The sequence below is a fragment of the Carassius gibelio genome, chromosome A5, assembly GCF_023724105.1.
Source record: "Carassius gibelio isolate Cgi1373 ecotype wild population from Czech Republic chromosome A5, carGib1.2-hapl.c, whole genome shotgun sequence".
NCBI lineage: Eukaryota > Metazoa > Chordata > Actinopteri > Cypriniformes > Cyprinidae > Carassius > Carassius gibelio.
Genome location: NC_068375.1, coordinates 35,247,967 through 35,268,034, shown reverse-complemented (window position 1 = coordinate 35,268,034; position 20,068 = coordinate 35,247,967). Strand labels below are relative to the sequence as shown.

Sequence of the window (20,068 nt, the reverse complement as noted above, 5' to 3'; positions counted from 1 at the left end):
CATTATTTTTTTCCCCTTTTTTTCTTTTGCCTAAGTAGTAGGATTACTACAAATTAAATGTGTGTGACATGAACATGACACCGCACTTGACTAGTCTTTAAGTTTGAGAAATAATAAAAAAATACAAATATTTCATGTAGTCTGGCATTAAAGGATACATATTATGCCCCTTTTTACAATATGTAATATAATTATCTGTGGTCCCCAGAATCTGTCTGTAAAGTCTCAGCTCAAAATACCCCACAGATAATTTATTATATAATTTTGAAAATGCCTATTCTTAGTGGAAGCAGAAACACTGTTTTTTGTGCATGTTTCTTTAAATGCAAATGAGCTGCTGCTCCCCGCCCCCTTTTCCAGTATAGAGCTGCCAATTACAGCTCCTACCTGCTACAAATATTCGTATGTTTATCATTATAATTTTTCACACGCTAAAATCATGCGTTTTAAGCCATATATGTGAATACTAAATTAAGTTTATGTTAAAAACACGAGTTACAAAAACAGTCAGTTATGTCTATGAAAGTTATTTTAGATATAGGCCTACAACATACAGTAAATAAATCTGCATACATACACTAGCAAAAGTGAAGGAAATGAATAAATTTATTAACTTGCTCAAATAAATGCTGTTCTTTGAACTTTCTTATCAGAGAATCCTGAAAAATGTATATCATGGTTTACACACAAACATGAACCAGGACAAATGATCAACATCAACATTGATCATAATCTTTGAAATATTAGATGTTTATTAGATATTAGATAAATATTAGATTAGATTTTTTTAAAAATCTTACCAACCCAAACTTTTACACATATTCTAGCTTTCTTCACACATCATCTCAACTATCTATTTTGTAAGTAATATTCCAAAGTCTATGGTCACTAATGTCATCAATTCTTCTTCTTAGTATTATTCTACAGAACCGTTGTTCCCTTAACGCCAGAAACCATGATCAATCAACTGTGACTTGATCCAATTTACCATGTGGAGGAGTGCGGAGCGAGATTCAAATCAGTTTAGAGTCGCAGTTTTATACAAGTTTAGAAATACATTTGCAGTTCTATAAGCCTACACAATTACAATTGGATTGTCCAGAATGTGTTTTTGAATAAACTTCAGCTCTTTTTAAGAGCAGCGTTAATTTTTCCACCATGTTTCACCTGGAGGTTTGGGAGTGTTTCTTTGGTGCTTTCGAATAAGTCTTCAAATTCCTGGTCCACACAGATATCCTACGAGAAACTGATGTTAGAGACAGAAAACCATAAGGAAATATGAGGAATGAATGGGAAAGATTCACTCACAGAGAATTCTAAAAACTCAGCTGCAGTTTCTGGGTTTGCTTGAACTGATTTTAAAATGGCGAAGCATCCCGCTGACTGCATTGGGTTCCTAGACATCTGGATCATACCGAAAACCAACAAAATGAGTCATAACAAAGATAGAAATGCCATAAATCTCTTCTGGCGCAGACCTAAAAGTCTAAGCTTAGAAGCCATGCATGCTTCAATAATGCTTTGCTGTTACTATTCTAATCTTTCGTACTTTGAGAATTCGTAGAGTCGTGTTCACTTTGAGGCCCAGGGCTAAATGGATGGCTCCTTCAAGCGGTATGCGATTATTGCTGCGGACAAAGAAAAAAGACAATACTGAAATGTTTTAAGCAAGTATTTGAGACATTTTATTCTGGTTTTAAGTTTATCGAATTTTTGCATAGTCTGGTGTTTTATGATTTCACCACTGCAAATAATCATGACTAGACTAACTATGCACTATGTACTAAACTAATTTAGCAGACAGACTCTAAACAGTTTCAACTGTCTACCATCTCATATTTACGGCAATAAACCAAGAACTGCGTACACACAGAAAATAAGAGGTGAGTCTTAAAAAAATGGATTTGTTGGTGATGCATGTCCTGCATTCCATAAATACAGTTACAGTATAATATATAATCATACTATGACAACAGTACCTGATGTTCAGATCCTCCAGTGTATTGTTGTGTTTGAGTGCTTCCTCTAGAGCCACAGCTCCTTCTTTGCCCAGGCCGTTGTATGACAAATCCAGGATCCGCAAGAAGATATTTCCCTTCAACATCAAATCCAAAAGAACGATTACAGTAACGTGCAGAATTTAAATAAAAAAGTTTCATTGTATATCATCAAAAAAATTAAAGTTCTCTCTGAGAACCACTTGTATGCACCAGGATTTATTAGAAATAATAATAATAATAATAATAATAATAATAATAATAATAATAATAATAATAATTATTATTATTATAAATATATTTTAAATATAATATATATTATTATATATACTTTTTAGGCACCCTCTTTATTATTATCATTATTATTATTATCGCTATAACATATATTTATTTTATTTTATTTTTTACCCTCTTTTTGACCCTTAGAATGAAATAGGCTTTACTTTAAAGGGGGGGGTGAAATGCTATTTCATGCATACTGAGTTTTTTACACTGTTAAAGAGTTGGATTCCCATGCTAAACATGGACAAAGTTTAAAAAATTAAGTTGTACGTTTGAAGGAGTATTTCTGTTCCAAAAATACTCCTTCTGGTTTGTCACAAGTTTCGGAAAGTTTTTTTTCGAGTATGGCTCTGTGTGACGTTAGATGGAGCGGAATTTCCTTATATGGGTCCTAAGGGCACTTCTGCCGGAAGAGCGCGTGCTCCCGTATAGCAGAGCACTGAGAGCACAGACATTCACTGATCAGAGCGAGAGCGAAATGTCACAAAAGGAGTGTGTTTTTGGTTGCCAGGGCAAGACAACCCTGCACAGATTACCAAAGAAAAAACAGCATTAAGGGACCAGTGGATGGAGTTTATTTTTACAGAGCATCAACGGAGTTGTGCAAGTGTTTGTGTTTGTTCCCTGCATTTCGAAGATGCTTGTTTTACAAACAAGGCCCAGTTTGACGCCGGATTTGCGTCATTTCTGGATCGTTTATTTCTTAAGGATGATGCAATCCCAACGAAAAAGGGTCACGATCGTGTGTTGGAACCACAGGCGGTGAGTAAAACTGCTTAAAATATCTCTGCCTCCTTGTTAGTGCGTCCCCTCCCATGCTGGAGACCCGGGTTCGAGCCCCGCTCGGAGAGAGTCGTTGCTGCTGCTGCTCTCGTTCAGTTTCAGCCTCGGGATCTGATTCTGGATCATAAATAAATGGCTGAATCTGACTGTTTGTCATGATTCTGCCCTCGTGTCCTTGATTTTTCCCTAGTCTTGAGGCAGGATCATGACAGACCCGTGTTTTGTGTACAAGCACATGGCCTTGTCTTTGGGCCATGTGCTTGTGTTGTCTCGTTCCCTTGCCCCGCCCCCTTGTTATCCTAGTCTTGTGGTGTGATTGCCTTATCTGTGCCACCTGTTGTTTCTTAATTAGTTCCCCTATTTAGATCCCCTAGTGTGCTCTGTCTTCTGTCGGTTCATTGTACCTTATATGTGTTCCTACTGGTCAGCCTTGTGAGAGAAGTTTATCCTTGTAACCCCCTTTGAGAAGTCTTTGTGTAACCGTGAGTGTTTGTTTGTAGTTAGTGTTTAAGAGTTTGTTATCATGTCAATCCTGTCCTGTTAAGTTGTTTAGTTTCAGCCCTAGCTGTTGTTTTCCCCCTCGTGGGTTTTGTTTCCCCTTTTTGTTAATAAACCCTCTGTGTAACCCGATTCCTGTCTGCTCTTGAGTTCCTCCCTTACCAAACCCTGACACTGTTAGCCATGGTTTGTTTTGGATGATGGTTTTTTTTCCTCACGGTAATGTCACAACTTCCAGTTTCAGCCTTCACAGCTTCCAAACGCTCTCAACGCAAAAGCCTACTGGTGCTCGTGATTCTTTAGCTCCGCCCACACGTCATGCCTCCAGTCGGTCGTGTTTTTCCGGGAAAAATCGGTACAGACTATCTTTCTCATATGAATATAATAAAACTAAAGACTTTTTGGAATTATGAAGGATGCAGTACTACTCTAAAGGTACTCAAGATTAACAGGATATTGAGTGAAAACAAGCATTTCACCCCCTTTAAGAAAAAATTCCTTTAAGAATTTTTTTTTTCTTTTTTTTCTTTTTTTTTTTTATTATTAAAGTTGCAGTATGTTTTCAAAAGAATAAATCAATTCCTCATGATTTTTTACTGCACAGATGGTGGATTAAACAGCATTTTAATATTAGTTTTTTTTTAAGTTATTAAATCCTGACTCGATCAATGGATGCTAGGCCAAAGTAAGTTCTTAGCATGAGTGAGTGACTCTGGCAGAGGATGGACTTTATTTTCCTCTTACCTCCAGGCCTTTAGCAAATTCAATGGCTCCTTTCCCTCGAATGCAGTTCCAAGCCAGATTGAGTGACTTCATTGCCGTGTTCTCAGTAATGGCAGCACCAAGGATTTCCCCTGAGGGGAGGAGAAAGATGGAGAAGAGCAACATGGGGGAGTTAATGTTATTAATTCAGTGTGTTATTGTGTATCCACTTATAATTTAATTTCTGTATGATCTAACTGGCAAGTGACTAGTAATTTAGGCCCAAATTATAATGGTCCCTGTGTAGGTGACTCTTCCTAAAATAAAAAGTTTATAATGGTATAAAAGACGTCTGTTTCAGATGAATGCTGTTTTTAACTTTAAATCATCAAAATATTGATTTGGACTGTTTTAAGCATTGATAATAATAAGTAATATTTTTAGAGCAGCAAATCTGTATATTAAAATGAATTCTGAAGGATCCCATGACACTGAAGACTGGAGTTAAAATATATTAAAATGTATTCAAATATATTATTTTAAACTGTTTCCCAATATTACTGTTTCTACAGTATTTTTAATTAAATGAATGCCGCCTTGGTGAGCATAAAACATGACTTTCGAAGATATTAAAACATTTCACTGAACCTAGACTTTTGAAAGGTGGTGTTACATTTCCTCACACTGTTACCATTTTCAAAGCTAGAAACAAACAAACAAAAACTCAATAAAATCATATTTGATATACATAACTATATCAGGCCTTATTGACCACATCTGCAATGGTCACCGAGGCAGCCTGCCAAGAATAAGCAAGCAGTGTATGATTATAAAAAGAAAGCCATCACCATATGTAATAAGAACAGAGATGTGCCAGCGGAATCTGTTAATATGAATCATGGCAGGTCATGGAGGAGTTCCTCTTGATTACTATATGCAATATTTTATTGAGGCAATTCCGCTATCTTCACACTCTGTCATTCATGTTGACAGCTATGGGGCTTTAGGACTGTACTCTATATCCCTCATTATCATACTGGAGTTTCTGATCATTTCAGATCCGGCCCTCTGGATATGAAGATATTGTGCTTGTGTTGAAGCTGAATATCATTTCCTATTTGCATTGCAGTTAAGAAGAGAGCACTTAGCTATATATAAAAAAAAAATGAATTTCCATACATTCCCTCAAAAAGATATGAATAATCTCGAGTGAGCCAGATTTAAAGGTTTTTATCAACAGGTTTCACCACTGACATAACATCCATTTATCAAAATATAAAAATATAACATTGGAGATAAAAGGTTTGTTTAAAAGCAAATGTATCACCTCATTAGATAATATCCGTGTATCCACATCTCAATAAATTATTCAATGACATCAGAAAAATAAATATGTTCATACTAACTTACTGTATATTACAGGCGGGGACATGGTCTGTTCTCTCTTGGAAAAGAGATCTTATTCTCTTTGAAATTGCCTTATTAAATAAACTTTAAATAATTGTTATCAGATCTTACATCATTCTTTAAGAACGTCATTATTTGCTTTCTGATTGGATATTGTTTCATTTCACATGATGATCTCCAGATCGTGCGCTCGTTTGTCCCATAGACAGTAAAAGAAATGGACACAGCGACTCCATTGGATTCAACAGAGACAAGTGAAGTCAATTAGAAGCACGCACTTCCTGGGGGTCGAGCGTATTGCGCAGACTCAAACTGAGCTTGATGATGTAGATGTCACGTGAGCAACCTGTCTGACAATTGTAAGTCTTCTAACCACTGTGCCAAGAGAAATCTGAATCACCCACCAGATCTTGCAGACGTTGTTGAATAATTTTGCCCCATTGCTTTAATGGACTCTATATGGGCTTCTTCCTTGACGTCATGCCTCCACGTCCCCCCGATAGTCTCATAGACAGTAAAAGATTGCCTGTGAGCTTCTCCTCCTGTCCATATGGTAATTTCTCTACTGTGCAACAGAGTCGCACGTTATGACGCAATCGTTAGCTTATTTTTACAAAAACTGCTTCTACAGGGCCATAACGTAAGATACAAGGTAATGGAGCCTTTTATACATTTTCGTGTTTCTTTAGAAATATTGAATGGACAAATCGAGTCTTTAAACGCCTGTAAAGTTATTCGCTGTCAAAGTGACGCCAAAATGAATGGGAGTCAATGGAATGCTAACAGCAGGTGGGCCAGTGGGCTAGCCAGCTAACAGCTAACAGCAGGTGGGCTAGCCAGTGGCGGCGCCCAGAGATGCTTCAATAAAATATGAAACCCTGCCCCCCTGGTTTGTCCTCAGGTTCCCCCCACACATCAGGATTTCTGATAATCAATATTAAACATGTTGGATATTTACGCTTCACGATCAGGGAGGCTCTGACGCTCTTCCGATCAGGTTCGAACACTCTTAACACACCTCACACCAAGAGAAAATCTGTAGAACCATCAAGATAATCGGGACAGAGCTAGGATTGTCGAAAGGGGGGAAATCGGCCCAAAATCAGCCCGATTATCTTTTGGTGTGTACCCAGCATTAGTGTAGAGGATTTTCCAGTAACTCTTTACGCACATTACATACACTTCTGCCAGCAGATGGCGAAACCTGACTTTTCATGAGTGAGTCACTGAATCCTTCAGTCAACAAATCATTCAAACAATGATTTATTCAGGAATGAAACGAGTAAGCCATGGAATCATGCTTTTAATCGATTCATTTAAAAGTGTTTAGTTTAGCAGCGACTCGGAAATAGACATTGATGTAAATTTTTAGCATTTTTCATCAAATATAGCAACTTCTTCATTGTTGCTGGAACTTTTATTAATGTTTTGTGACAAGGAGCTATTTTGGCGATATTTGATGATTTTCTTTGGCAGAATAAAGGCAGATATTCTGTCGTTTGTAATGTCTTCTTGGTTCTCAAGCGTATTGCTATATTACTGCTGTAGTCAAGCGTGATCACTGCTACTTTGCTCTATATGTACATTCTACTTAAAGGAACACTTTTTTAAATAGGCTCATTCTCTAACTCCCCCAGAGTTTATCAATTTTGTTTCATGGTTTTTTGAATCCATTCAGGCGATCTCCGTGTCTGGGGATAGCACTTTTAGCATAGCTTAGCATACATCATTGAATCCTATTAGACCAGTACCATCGCGTTCAAAAATGACCAAAGAGTTTCGATATTTTTCCTATTTAAAACTTGACTCTTCTGTAGTTATATTGTGTACTAAGACCAGCATAAAATGAAAAGTTGCGATTTTTCCAGGCCGATTAGGAACTATAATTAAATTCTGGCTTAATAATCAAGGAACTGTGCTGCCGTAACATGGCAGGCACAGTGATATCACGCAGCACCTGAAAATAGTCCCCAGTTAAAATTTAAAAACGAAAACGGTAAAACTCAATATATTAACTCTGGGGGAGTTAGAGAATGAGCCTATATTTCCAAAAAAAGTGGAGTGTTCTTTTAAATAGCATCACATCGGATTGTATTTTGTCAGTGGCTCTTTTGCAACAACATAAAGATCAGTGACAGGGATGAATATACTGCATGCAAATTTGTCCGCCAGAGGCGCTGATAATTTACATGTACCATCTTTGTGCTTCAGGTGTCCCGAGTTCGAGTCTCGACTCATAGACCTTTGCAAATCCTGTCCCCCTCTCACTTTCCCACTTCGCTTCCTGAGAACTTCTAGTCCTACCAGAATAAATGTGTGGTTGGAGCAGCTAATAAAGGCAGCAGTTTCATTACGCCAATACTTTTTTAAATTTATTTTGTTATGAAGCCTAAAGGAAATTAAAGCCACAGATTCAATGAATTAAGTTATGTTTCATTTAAATTGTGTACTCGGAGTAAAAATAAATGTAAAGTACAAAAGGTTTAGGCTATTATTTATCTAAAATAAAAACAAAATTCCTCTAAAAATAAAGAATCAGCTGCATAACCAAAAACAAATTAAAACAATGAGATCTAAATTTATTTTATATTTATATATTTTCCTTCATTAAAAAAACATCTAATTTTCCCCTTTTTTTTAGTTTTATAGATTTAATATAGCAGTGAAACTCTCCAATGGTTCCTGTCTAAGTAGGCCTGCCAATTGAGAGTCACTGCACAGGGCAACTTATCTTTTGCTTGGTGAACTGAAACTAAATTATCCCAATTTATGTCTAGACATTTTTATTATACTCTGTAGTGCTGTAAAATCATCAGTATAATGAACTGCTCAAAGTAAGTGAAACGGACAAATTTTAATTTCATTCCCATTGTGTAATACAGCAGTGAAGGTTAATGTTCTTTTTGCAATGCATGTGTTAGGTCAAATCTCAAGCTGTTTTTTTCTTATATTGTTCTACTAAGTAGCCATGAAATTGTAGTCTTCCAGTCCAACCGTTACATGTAATCATTCAACATGTGGCAGCAAAATGCCCAGAAACCACTAGATGCAAAGTTATTTGAAGGTCTGCAGTAATCAAGCAGTGAACTTTTCACAATCATCTCAAACCTGCTATATCTCCAAATCTGTTGTGACTCAGGTCGAGGTGCTGAAGTTTCTGGTTGCCTATCAGAGCTGGGGACAGATGTCTGGCCGCTCGCTCGTCCAGATGGTTCCCAGAGAGGTTGAGAGAGAATAGGGTAGAGTTTTCCAACAGCATGCTGGACAGAGCCCTGGCTCCGTATTCACCCATCCGGTTTTCAGACAAATCAATTTCTGGGCAAGAAAATAGGTTTTACAGTTAGGCTAATATCTTGAGGGAGTTCTACAAAATCAACCGCACAATCACAAAAGTTTTGAAACGCACAGTGAATGATGGCTACACTTTGTGTTTAATAACTTCACATTACTTATGAAACAGTTGTACTGTTGACTATGTTGTTTTGAATTGGATAGCATATATTGCATCTCTTGACATTTGTACCTCATTGTATGTTTTTACACAGAGAAGTTAAATTGCTAACATGATTTAGCACATTGCTAGCATGTAGCTAGCATGAGTTAACACATTTCTGGCATCACCATGTGATGTATCCCAATCTTCAAGCAGAAGGAACTGGATGAATATTCAGAATAATAACAATACATCTACAATCTGATTTGTGATGCAGCCTGGAATTAAACACACCATGTGGGTTCTTCTGGCCAGAGGAGATATGGCCCCCACTGAGCCTGTTTTCTCCCAAGGTTTAGAAATTCTTTACAGAAGAATTGATCTCTGTTTGGATTTTTTTCTGCAAAGCACCTCTTGAAAATAATCTGTATAAAGCGCTATATAAATAAAGGTGACTTGAGTTGCTGGCATGTGTTAGCATGTTGCTAGCATGATTTAACACTTTACATCTTTTAGCATGTTGCTATATTACTAGCATAATTTAACAAGTTTCTAGCACATTTCTAGCATAATCTTATAAGTTGATAGGATCTTTAATATGTTGCTAGCATTATTTAGAAAGATAGGGGCCGTTAACACAACAATGTTTTCAGCAAAAAAACAGGAAACTTTTTATGCATTTTGCCTGTTCGTTTACACAACAACAGCATTTTGAGGACTGAAAATGGGTTTTAAAGTGAAAGTTTGTTAAATCAGCACCGTTATTGCTTCTTTTGTGGATATGTAAACGCAAATCATTTTGAAAAGGTTGTTGTGTATAAGTGAAACTTTTTTAAAAAATGCAAGGAAAAACATTTCCTTTTTTTACATGTTGCTAGTATAATTTAACAAGTTGCTAGCATGTTTCTAGCGGAATTTAACACATTACTAGCATTTTTAGCTTGTTCCTAGTGTAATTTAACAAGTTGTTAGCATACTTCTAACATGTTTTAACAGACTGTTAGTATGTTAACATGTTACTAGGAAACGTTCTCAACCCATGTCTATGGGAATTCTGGCCTGTTTGGAAATCCGATACGGGAATTAGTATGTTGGCTTTGTTACGCCAACAATGAAATACACCTTGCAAGGTTTGCCTCGCAAGTTCCAGATTTGTCCAGCAGTGCTGTGATGTTATGTTATGTGCGGGACTGCAGAAAGTCACCTGTGATGTAGCAATTCTCTTTGAGCATGTCAGCAATGGCGGCCCCGCCCACTCCCTCCATCCAGTTATCTCGCAGATTCAGCTTCAGGATGGAGGTATTGGTTACCAAGGAAATCGCCAGAGCTTTGGTACCCTACAGAGGAAAGTTTTCAAAATATTTATCATTGTTTTGTTACCCTAATAGAATGCAGCAGTCTCTGGAAGTAAAAACTTTTCACTATAGGGGAACTGATATTGAGCAATAACCTTTGAAGACAGACTTACTGTGAACTATAAGGTTGTTAATTGATTGTATGCTTTTGTTGCAGCCATCAATCCATAGTGTTTAAACTTATTATTAAATAATTAATGTTTAACCGTGTAATTCTTGGAGAAAAATTACATTACCCATGATTCTGCAATGAAACTTCCAGCAGAATCGCACTAGAAAAAAATCTTTAGTGCCCATTAAACACTACGAATGATGCAATAAAGTCTCTTAAACTACTTAAATTAATTTGCATAATTAAATTGAAATTATACTGTTTCTATAGTCATTCTACAATCAATTGTGAGTCGCTTTGGAATAAAACATCTGCTTTATATTTCTCTATCTTTTTATTTTATTAATTTATCTCTATTTTAAAGTCTGACATCAAGGGTACACATACAGACTACAATGCAGTCATTCTATTTGCACAGATCTGTGAAAACGACTGAATGCCAGGCCAGTAGTTGGCGATGCCACTTATACAGACACTAACACTACCCATTGACTGAAGACATGCACGTGATGTAACAAAATATTTTCACAAATTCGCATTTTCAGAGTTTACATGGAAAAACTGAATGATTTCTATTGTCTTTTTGCATTATTTCACACTGTAAAGCTGCTTTGACACTATCTGTATAAGTGCTATATAAATGAAGGGGACATGACTTGATATGGAGACGTTATTGCTTTAAAAAACTTTCACTTTGAAACCCGTTTTCAAATCGCTGTTGTGTACTGTAAAGGCCAAACGGCCAAATATAACAGTGAACAAAGAAAACAAACGCCCCTTAAATCAGTGTCTTTGTTCTTACCTGTGAGCCCAGCCCATAATGCATCATGTTGACTTCACTCTGGTTCATATTTCGGAGGAAGTAGGACACTGGAATTACATTTAGCATCTTACAAGCCTCTTTGTAGCTGGACTGTCCTGTGGGGTCATATGCTCGTCTTTCATCTAGAACAGATCAAAACACCTCTCAGAATACATTGTGATGTGATTGCTAAGTGTTTGTTTGTTTGTTTGTTTGTTTGTTTGTTTTTTAGCAACAGTTTTGGGTAGTTTCTTAGCCCAAGCAAGAGTCAAAGTTTGGCAAGTGTCAAAGGGTCCAGAGCCCCTTTGACTCAAAACTTTGTTTTTTTATTTGTGGTAATTGACTGTCCATTTGAAGATAATAATAATAATGTATATTAATAATAAATTTCATTTATAATGCACTTTTTATTCTCCTGCACAAGAAAGATAAATATAAGTAGAATAATAGTATGACTATTACTAATACTAATAATACTAATACCACTAACAATAATAAAACTAAGAATAGTACTACTACTCTTACTACTACTACTACTACTACTACTACTACTAATTATAATAAACAAAAAATACACAACAGAGAACAAAAACATAAAGAATAACTGCTTAGAAAAACAAAACATCTCAAGGCATTTTAGGTATCATTGATATTGTACAAATGGCGTGGGAAAAGTTACGCCCAAAATTTTAAACATAAGGTTATAGGTTTACTGTTATCACTTTGACTTATGAGTAAAAATAATACTGACACTTTCCTTAGCAAGCACAGTTAATTGATGCAGTCGATACAGAAAATAATCAATGTCCCGTACTCACACATGCAACCTTACAGCTCAAAAGAGATGCACTGGTGTGACTTTGTAAACCAAATACGACAACAATGTATCATTGTTTCTCATTGAGATGCGCAATTATCATGAATGTGGAAAATTCCCTAGCCATTCATTAAGCTATGCGGAGGCACACAGCAGTAATCTAGCAGATGGCTATCTCTAATAAGCTAAATAAACAGCCATCAGAGAGATAGTGAGAGATGGATGGAGCCGTGATTTATGTATATGTAAAGGAGTGTGTAGGTGTTTCGGTATCTGCAGAACAAGCAGGTGAAAATGAGAGAGAGAAAGAGACAGAGACCTGTCTGAAACTACAAGCATGACTCACATCATATTCTGTGCCCCTTAGCTCTTTGACACCCTCTATCAGAACGTGCATCACCCACGTCTCCCCATCGGCCCACTCTTTCTCTTTCTGTCCGCTCATATTCACACTTTCACTTTTAATAAGAACTCTTACTGTGAAATCTGTCAAGCTCCAGGTCTGTGTCATAATCTTCGTCACTGATGACACACTCTTCCTCCTGCTGCTGTCCATCACCTGGATGGATACCTCCACCTTCATCCACCTCATCTTCTTCATTCATACGATCTTCATCCTGAAGGCCCATTCTTGTGCTTTGATGCTGGCTGGGCGGTCTAGAAACTCTCTGAGTAGAAGGACACATCTTCTTCTTAGTCATTTGAATTCATCAATTTTGCTAAATTTGTTCTGTCATCCATTCATCGCGGTCTTTCTATTTCTCTCTCTTCATCATTTTGTCCATCCATCCATCCATCCATCCATCCTCTCTGTCTGTCAGGCCCATAAACCTTCAAACTTCAAAGGCTTTTTAACCATCTTTGTAAACTTTCACAGACAAATTTTTATTGGAAAATTTATATTTCTATAAGGAATCTATTGGATTTTTTAAAATGGTCACATACCAGAATAACGCCAGATGGTTTGTGGTGAGGGGTTGCAAAGTTACTGTATGTGCCCACTGGTGCTGAGATGAGCAGGCGTTTACAATTCATTCTCTATTGGAGCTGAGCGACAGGCTCATGTGTGGGATCGACAGTGGAGCGAAGCAAGCAGTGAGAGCAATGAGATGCAAAAAAACAAACATTTGATCAAAGTATAATGCTAGAGCAGGAGTTTCTGCTGGATTATTATTATTATTACTATTATTATTTGTATTGGGGTCACTCAGGCAGCATTTATTTTACAAAAAATACGATAAAAACTGCAATACGGAGAAATATTATCACAATTTGAAATAACTGTTAATATCCGGAAATATTTACAAATGTAATTTATTCCTGTGATGCAAAGCTGAACTTTCAGCATCATCACTCCAGTGTCACATGATCCTTCTAATATAATAATTTGATGCACAACAAACAGTTCTTATTATCAATATTGAAAACAGTCATGCTGCTTAATATGTTTGTGTAAACCATGAATCATAGTTTTTCCAGATTTTTTAATGAATTGAAAGAACAGCATTTATGTAAAATTATTATTTTTTAATTTATTAACGTGCTTTACAGCACCCTTTAAGATATGTTCTGTAGCACTTAAAGTGGTTCCCCTATGAATACGAGCCAATGAATCACTTGTAATGCTTGTGTGTGTGTGTGTGTGTGTGTGCAGGGGCGCTGCACAAGATCCCGGGCCCTATGCATAGGTAGTCCTAATAACCCATCCCCACCCCCCTTTGGGGCCCTGGTAATCACTATTGGTTTTACCCCCAGTCCGACGCCCCTGTGTGTGTGTGTGTGTGTGTGTGTGTGTGTGTGTGTGTGTGTGTGTGTGTGTGTGTGTGTGTGTGTGTGTGTGATTTATATAAAGCAATTGATTGATGATTTAAGGGGCAGCTGTGGCCTAATGGTTAGAGAGTTGGACTTGTAACCCCGAAGTGCCATTGAGCAAGGCACTGATATATAGCTGCTCACTGCTCTGGGTCTGTATTCACTTCTCACTGCTGTGTGTGTGTGCACTTGGATGGGTTAAATGCAGAGCACCAGTTCTGAGTATGGGTTGCCATACTTGGCAAATGTCATGACTTTCACTTTCTTGATCAGTTTAGTGTATTCTTTCTTATTAAACATACAAAAAGTATTGACCCCAAAAGTTTGAAAGGTATTGATTTTTTTTTTTTTTTTTCAGATTTATGATAGCATCTGAATGGTTTGATGGTGACTAAACTGTGGCTGGGTTAAAATAATGTCTATTAACTTTACACGGTATGTTTACTTTGAACATTCAAAAATGAAACATTTTTCTAACTAGAATCATTCATATTTACTGAAAATATTTATAAACCTGAAGACATTCACACTTCTTTCACACCACTAGACAACTATAGAGAAGTACTATAGAAGTGTTTTGGAATGTCAGCAACCAATCATATGCCAAATATTATCACTTTCACTAAATCCTAAAATCTCATTGGCTGAAAGGATATGGAAAGGAACATGTTGAACTTGGCTGACTGACATTGAGCCCACTCAACCTCATCATTTGTTTTCCTAACACAAGCATATGAAACGACATCAAATCTGAGCAGGGACACTCACTTGGCCATCCACACTTCCTCTGCTGTAGAGACTCCTGGGTCTGCTGACCGGCCTGCTTGCGATTCCTCCCAAATCATCTTCTTTTCCACCTTCATCTCCATCATCTTCACACACTGATGGAAGAATACTTTCTTTTGTCACTTTTTTTCCCACTACCATTGTACGTATAATATGCAAGTTTCCAAACAGATGTTTTAACCAAACTAAATCACATTCGATTCACTCTGGTTTCCAAAGCCAGACAGGATCGATATCCTTAAAATCAAATCTATGAGAAAGCAAATCAGTGCAGTACTGTCTCCTGTTGCCCCAGACTAACCTGCTCTCTGAGAAGGTTGTATTTGACCGACAGTCACTTTGACTAATTGCAGAGCTGCATTTCTGGGCAGCTCATCCAATCAGCAGTGGAGCCTGAACAGTGAGGGGGGGGGGGGCTATTGTTCAGCTCATTTGTTTTGTTGACTGGTTGCCATGGTGTCATGGCACTCAGTCTTATTTTGCAGTGATTGGTGAGAGAAATCATTATATAAAAAAAGAACATGCACCATCTCTCAGTACATTGCTCTCTATAGAAAGTTATAATTTATATATTTAATGTAATTATAAAATTGACTTGACACACAAACACTAAATATATATACATACATATACTGCATATATACACACACACACACACACACACATGTATATATATATATATATATATATATACACACACACACAAAAAAAATATATATATATATATATCATTTTATGGCAAAATATATTCGTGTTTAAATATCATAATAAATGTAATTGTATTTAGATACCAACTTAAATATAAAAGCAAAATATTCAATTGCTCTATATAAATCAAGCACACACAAAGTGATTCATTGGCCCGTATTCATAGTGGAACCACTTTAAGTGTTACAGAACATATCTTTAATGGTGCTATAAGAGGAAGCCTATTTCCTTAGATTTTTGATATATTACTCCACTATCATATTTTTGATACGAATGGGAATTTACTACAACGTCAGAAGCTGTTTTGAATCACTTTTATGCTTTTCTGGAGGTCAAAAATTATTGTGTGGGTGCCCTGGACTATTTTCTATTAAGGGGTCAAAAAGGATGAGAATTGTATTTTAATATTGTGTTTTAATCCTTTCCCAAATTAATACATACTGTATATAATAAAAATAAGATGATATCGGATACTCTTGGCAACACTGTCTACATTGCCTGTGTTTTCCCATAGAAATTCAATAGCTAACCAAATTGACATTTCAATGAAATAAAAGTAAAAGTGCAACCTCTGACTTCAAATTTTCCATTCACATATCCTTTCATGTATTACAAATGTCAAACTTCACAGTGCATATATACTCAACATTTCCTCCCTTTAGAAAGAACAGCAAAGACCTTCAAGTCTTGACATACAAATGTTTTTATTATTAAGTAGATGCAAAGTTCTTGCAGTATATGCATTAAAATGGCAAATGTTTCAATGTGCGAAGTTCCACAATAGAAGATTCACAGCGGAAATTGATTGGAACGGTTTCTCTTAGCAGCAGCAAAGAACAAACACAAAAAGAGAAAAGAAAACCCCGTAAGCTTCTTCTCTGTCCAGTCACAGAGGAAGGACGCAATCACAACAGTTAAACAGACACGGTGCAGGATAAGAGAAAAACAGGACGGTAACATCATGCATTCAGAATAATGCTTAGAGTTCCCCCGAACTAATAAGACATCATATTCACGTAATATTACAAGCAACTCAGAGGGACAAAACCAAATCAACACCCATAATCAAAATACATTCTTAAAAAATTCTCATACATATATATTTAGATATTTACTGATTTTAATATATGCATGTGTTTCTTTTTTGCCCAACTTTTTGTAAATCACAGAGTTTATACGGTGCGAAACTCAACTGCAGGGAGGGAAACATTCAGTGTTAACAGTGTACATAGAACAAGAATATTCTCCTACAGAAAGACAACAAAAAGCAAAGCCCCTCAAAATCAAATTACCTCATGTAATATTTTTCATGCCAGAGGCCACTCATAACTCAAAAGTTTACAAAACAAATCAGAAGCAAGCTAGGATCTAACTTAACCGTTTTCTGAAAGCAAAACAGTGACTTTTATTAAAGGATTCATCGCCAGAAAACTGTCCTTTCAAAGCCATCAAAGAGGCATTGCATGCAAAAATGAACTATTCGCCGCATTGATTTTTTGCTTTTTGTTGCAAATGTTTACCCTTTAATATGAAACAACAACTACAACAGACTTTTTCATTTTAAAGAAGAGATCCAGGTCTCAGTTTGAAGTCAAAGAGTAGGGTCATCACAGCCATGTCTCAGAGAAACAGGGAAGAAGGGATATAGTGGAAGTATAATAAAGCAAAGCAGGTCCATCACCTCTTTCATTTTCATCAGCTTTTCAAGGATGTTTCATAAAAGAACCAGCCTAGACAGATTTTTCAGTCTCCTGAAAAGCCTTTTCTTATGGTTAGCTTGAGATAAATGCATATTGAAAGGTGGTCTCATCATAGTTTGATCAATAGTAGAGCCACTTTATCTAGTTGTGTGTATTTTTAAATGGTGTATCAGAAAATAATAATAACCGAAAGAATAATTATTTTACTTAAATTCCATTATAATTCATTCTATATTGAGGGCTAGTTGTTAACAAGACAGATGCTTACGGCTAGCCTCGGGGGGGATATCTAACCATATCTTATGACTCTTCAGCACGTTCAGATGCATGGTAACCAGTGTGCAATCAATTAGCGGTGTGTGTTTCATTCTAGAAGTGATAATATACAGAGCATGGTTTTGTACAGGTCTAACTTGGAAATACTGACATATCAATTCTCAGTCGCCCACTAATTCTTCACACATGTAAAAAAAAAAAAAAACTGTACCATAGTGTTTTTAAGATAGCTTGTTTCTGGGTATTTTGTTACTTCCTCTTTTTTTTTACATTTTATATTCAATATTATAACCTACTGTACCCACTTTTAAGGCCAAGGACAGTGTGAACTAGTCCATGTTTGGTTCTTTTAAGGAGACTCACTTTTTGTAAATACTAGCAGATCCTCTCTTTTTAGCATGGATAGAGACTTGGTCTTTCACCAAAATGTGCACAATAACCCCCGAGACTCGCTAACCTAACCAAAAACCTCTCACCTCTCAAAAGTAAAGTCAATATTTATGCATGTTTGCACATGTGGAAAGCCACTTATCTTGCTTACATGTAAAAAAAAAAAAAAAAAAGAAAAAAAGGCAGGCCATGTCTAAGTGCACGCAGTCCATTATTCAGGACAAAGCATTAAGACACATAAAAAAAGTGCATTCAGAAATTCAAGTGAAAGGTACTTGTATTAATGCAGATTTTGATCATAGCACATAGCACATCAAACAAGACCTAGCAAAGAAAATTAAATGTTCCATTTAAAAAAAAGAAAAGAAGAATTTTCAACAGACAAACTTGGCACAGTTTTCGTGAATCACGGTTGGTGTCCCATCATGCTTCTGGTTGGCTGATTGGAGCATGAACAAAAACCAGCGATATGGGCGGAAAATGCAACTATGAGCAAAACACCCTGAAAAAAAAAAGAAAAAAAAAGATTAAAGAAGATACAAAGAGAGGACAAAAAAAAATCAGCTTTGCCACCACAGGAATAAATTATATTTTAAAATATATTCAAATTGAAAACAGTTAGCCTATATGAAATTATAAAAACTAACTGCTTTTACTAGATATTACTATCAAATAAATATAGCCTCGGTGAGCATAAGAGACTTCTTTCAAAAACTTTTTTTGAAAACATTACCAACCCAAGATTTATGCACAATAGTGTATTCCATATTTCATGCCATCTTTCCATTTTACGCAAGTAAATGTGGGATGTAATTGCAATTAAATTGATTAATCAATCCGCATATCATGTAACTAAATCCATTAGAAATAGTAAGCAATTGACAGCTAAAAAATAAAACCCTTTTATATTTAATGTACGTAATTAAGCTCACATTTCATTGTAACATTATGAATTCATTGCAACATTTCATGACAATATTTAATTATCTCGTTATATTTATTCAGTATTGCCCACTATCCAGAGTGCCAGATGACACATGGCAAGGGACCGTTAGGTAGCTCTCGTCCTCCAACACAAGGACTTTCATCATAAAACATCAAAATAAGTGACACCTCTCACAGAAACTATGGTGGCCATCCAGCAAAAAGGCCAGTTAAGCGCACACTACGGTTAAAGCACTTCTCCCTCCCTCCCTCCAATCTCACAGCGAGTGTGCGATGAACAAGCTCTTATCTGTGAGAGCACAAACAGAGAATAGCACAGCCACTCTCTTCTCACTAATCCTGTTACGCTGCAGCCTCTTCTCAGCCTCCGTCTCTATGGTTACAGCAGGCATTCAGTGATGCTGGTCCAGAGGCTGTATCTACAGTAATCTACACAGCGCAAGGTCCTCCTACAAGCCCGGATAACCCAAGGCGACTTAAGGAGAGAGGAGTATGGATGGAAAATAAACAAACAGGACTTACTCATCTGTGTCTTTCTTGCTCTCTTCGATGAATGCAATAGACTCCGACCTTAGACGGTTGGTGACCTCGTAAGTGCGCAGGGTAACACCGAAAATGTCCTCGTGGTATCGATGCTCATCCTACAATGAGAAAAAGGAGAAAACAGTCTGGAAAAGTAACTGGAACAACTCTGATGACCAGAAAGCACCACTAACTATAGTTCTGTCAGGGCTACTATTGTCAAAATGATTGACATTTGGCATGCGGTTTGGATTTGTCGGTATGGTTCTTTTTTCTGGGCAAAAAACTCTCTGCCCATCCATGCAGCCTGTCATGAACTGACCCCAGGGTAAACAAAAAGGAACAAAGCAGATATCATTAATGTTCTTAATAATATTTAAGTGTTCAAGTTAAAAGGAGTCAAGATAAAAAGGAGTCTAATTCAACAAAGAATATCAGAAAGACTAGTACTGACTGTGGCAAAAGGAGGAGTTGGGGATGGAGGAGGGTGATTTGCTCTTGACTAAATGATAAAGCTGTTGAATATTACTCAATAGACCATATATAGGAATGCCGCGATAGGCGCCATATTCCTCCAGGTAGATGTGGATAAGCTGAGAGTGAGCCGATGCAAGCTTGACTCACTTGACCTGCCAGAACTAACGCTATATGCTTTATTATAATAGTGGGATACAGCTCTTTGTTTTGCTGATAACTTATCAATTAATAATTAAATAATAAATAGAAAAATGTAAAAATAAA

The 20,068-nt window shown here is 36.6% G+C and overlaps 2 protein-coding genes across 2 annotated transcripts in view; both read right to left on the bottom strand.

The window, feature by feature from the left end:
* Positions 1-557: 557 nt before the first annotated feature.
* LOC128014058 (leucine-rich repeat-containing protein 74B-like) lies at positions 558-15,085 on the bottom strand. Its single transcript, XM_052597297.1, has 10 exons — positions 14,769-15,085; positions 12,667-12,856; positions 11,372-11,514; positions 10,307-10,439; positions 8,778-8,984; positions 4,305-4,414; positions 1,980-2,095; positions 1,550-1,628; positions 1,309-1,404; positions 558-1,236 (listed from the first exon to the last, which is right to left on the bottom strand). Exons 1-10 carry the CDS (start codon positions 14,925-14,927, stop codon positions 1,123-1,125), a joined length of 1,347 nt encoding a protein of 448 aa, XP_052453257.1. The 5' UTR covers positions 14,928-15,085; the 3' UTR covers positions 558-1,122.
* Positions 15,086-16,179: 1,094 nt separating this feature from the next.
* Positions 16,180-20,068, bottom strand: part of LOC128014048 (nitric oxide synthase, brain) — a 41,805-nt gene continuing 37,916 nt past the window's right edge. The window contains exons 28-29 of the mRNA XM_052597290.1: positions 19,328-19,446; positions 16,180-18,362 (exon numbers count right to left, since the gene is read on the bottom strand). Coding sequence (XP_052453250.1) covers positions 18,347-18,362; positions 19,328-19,446 — 135 coding nt within the window. The 3' untranslated portion in view covers positions 16,180-18,346. The remainder of the gene's footprint in view (positions 18,363-19,327; positions 19,447-20,068) is intronic.

Coding starts and splice junctions, on each gene's coding strand:
- LOC128014058 (XM_052597297.1), bottom strand. CDS start 14,927: ATGGTAGTGGGAAAAAAAGTGACAAAAGAAAGTATTCTTCCATCAGTG. Junction 11,515..12,666: donor GGAGCTTGACAGATTTCACA/GTAAGAGTTCTT, acceptor GATCTGTTCTAG/ATGAAAGACGAGCATATGAC. Junction 4,415..8,777: donor CAGATTTGGAGATATAGCAG/GTTTGAGATGAT, acceptor TCCTCCCCTCAG/GGGAAATCCTTGGTGCTGCC.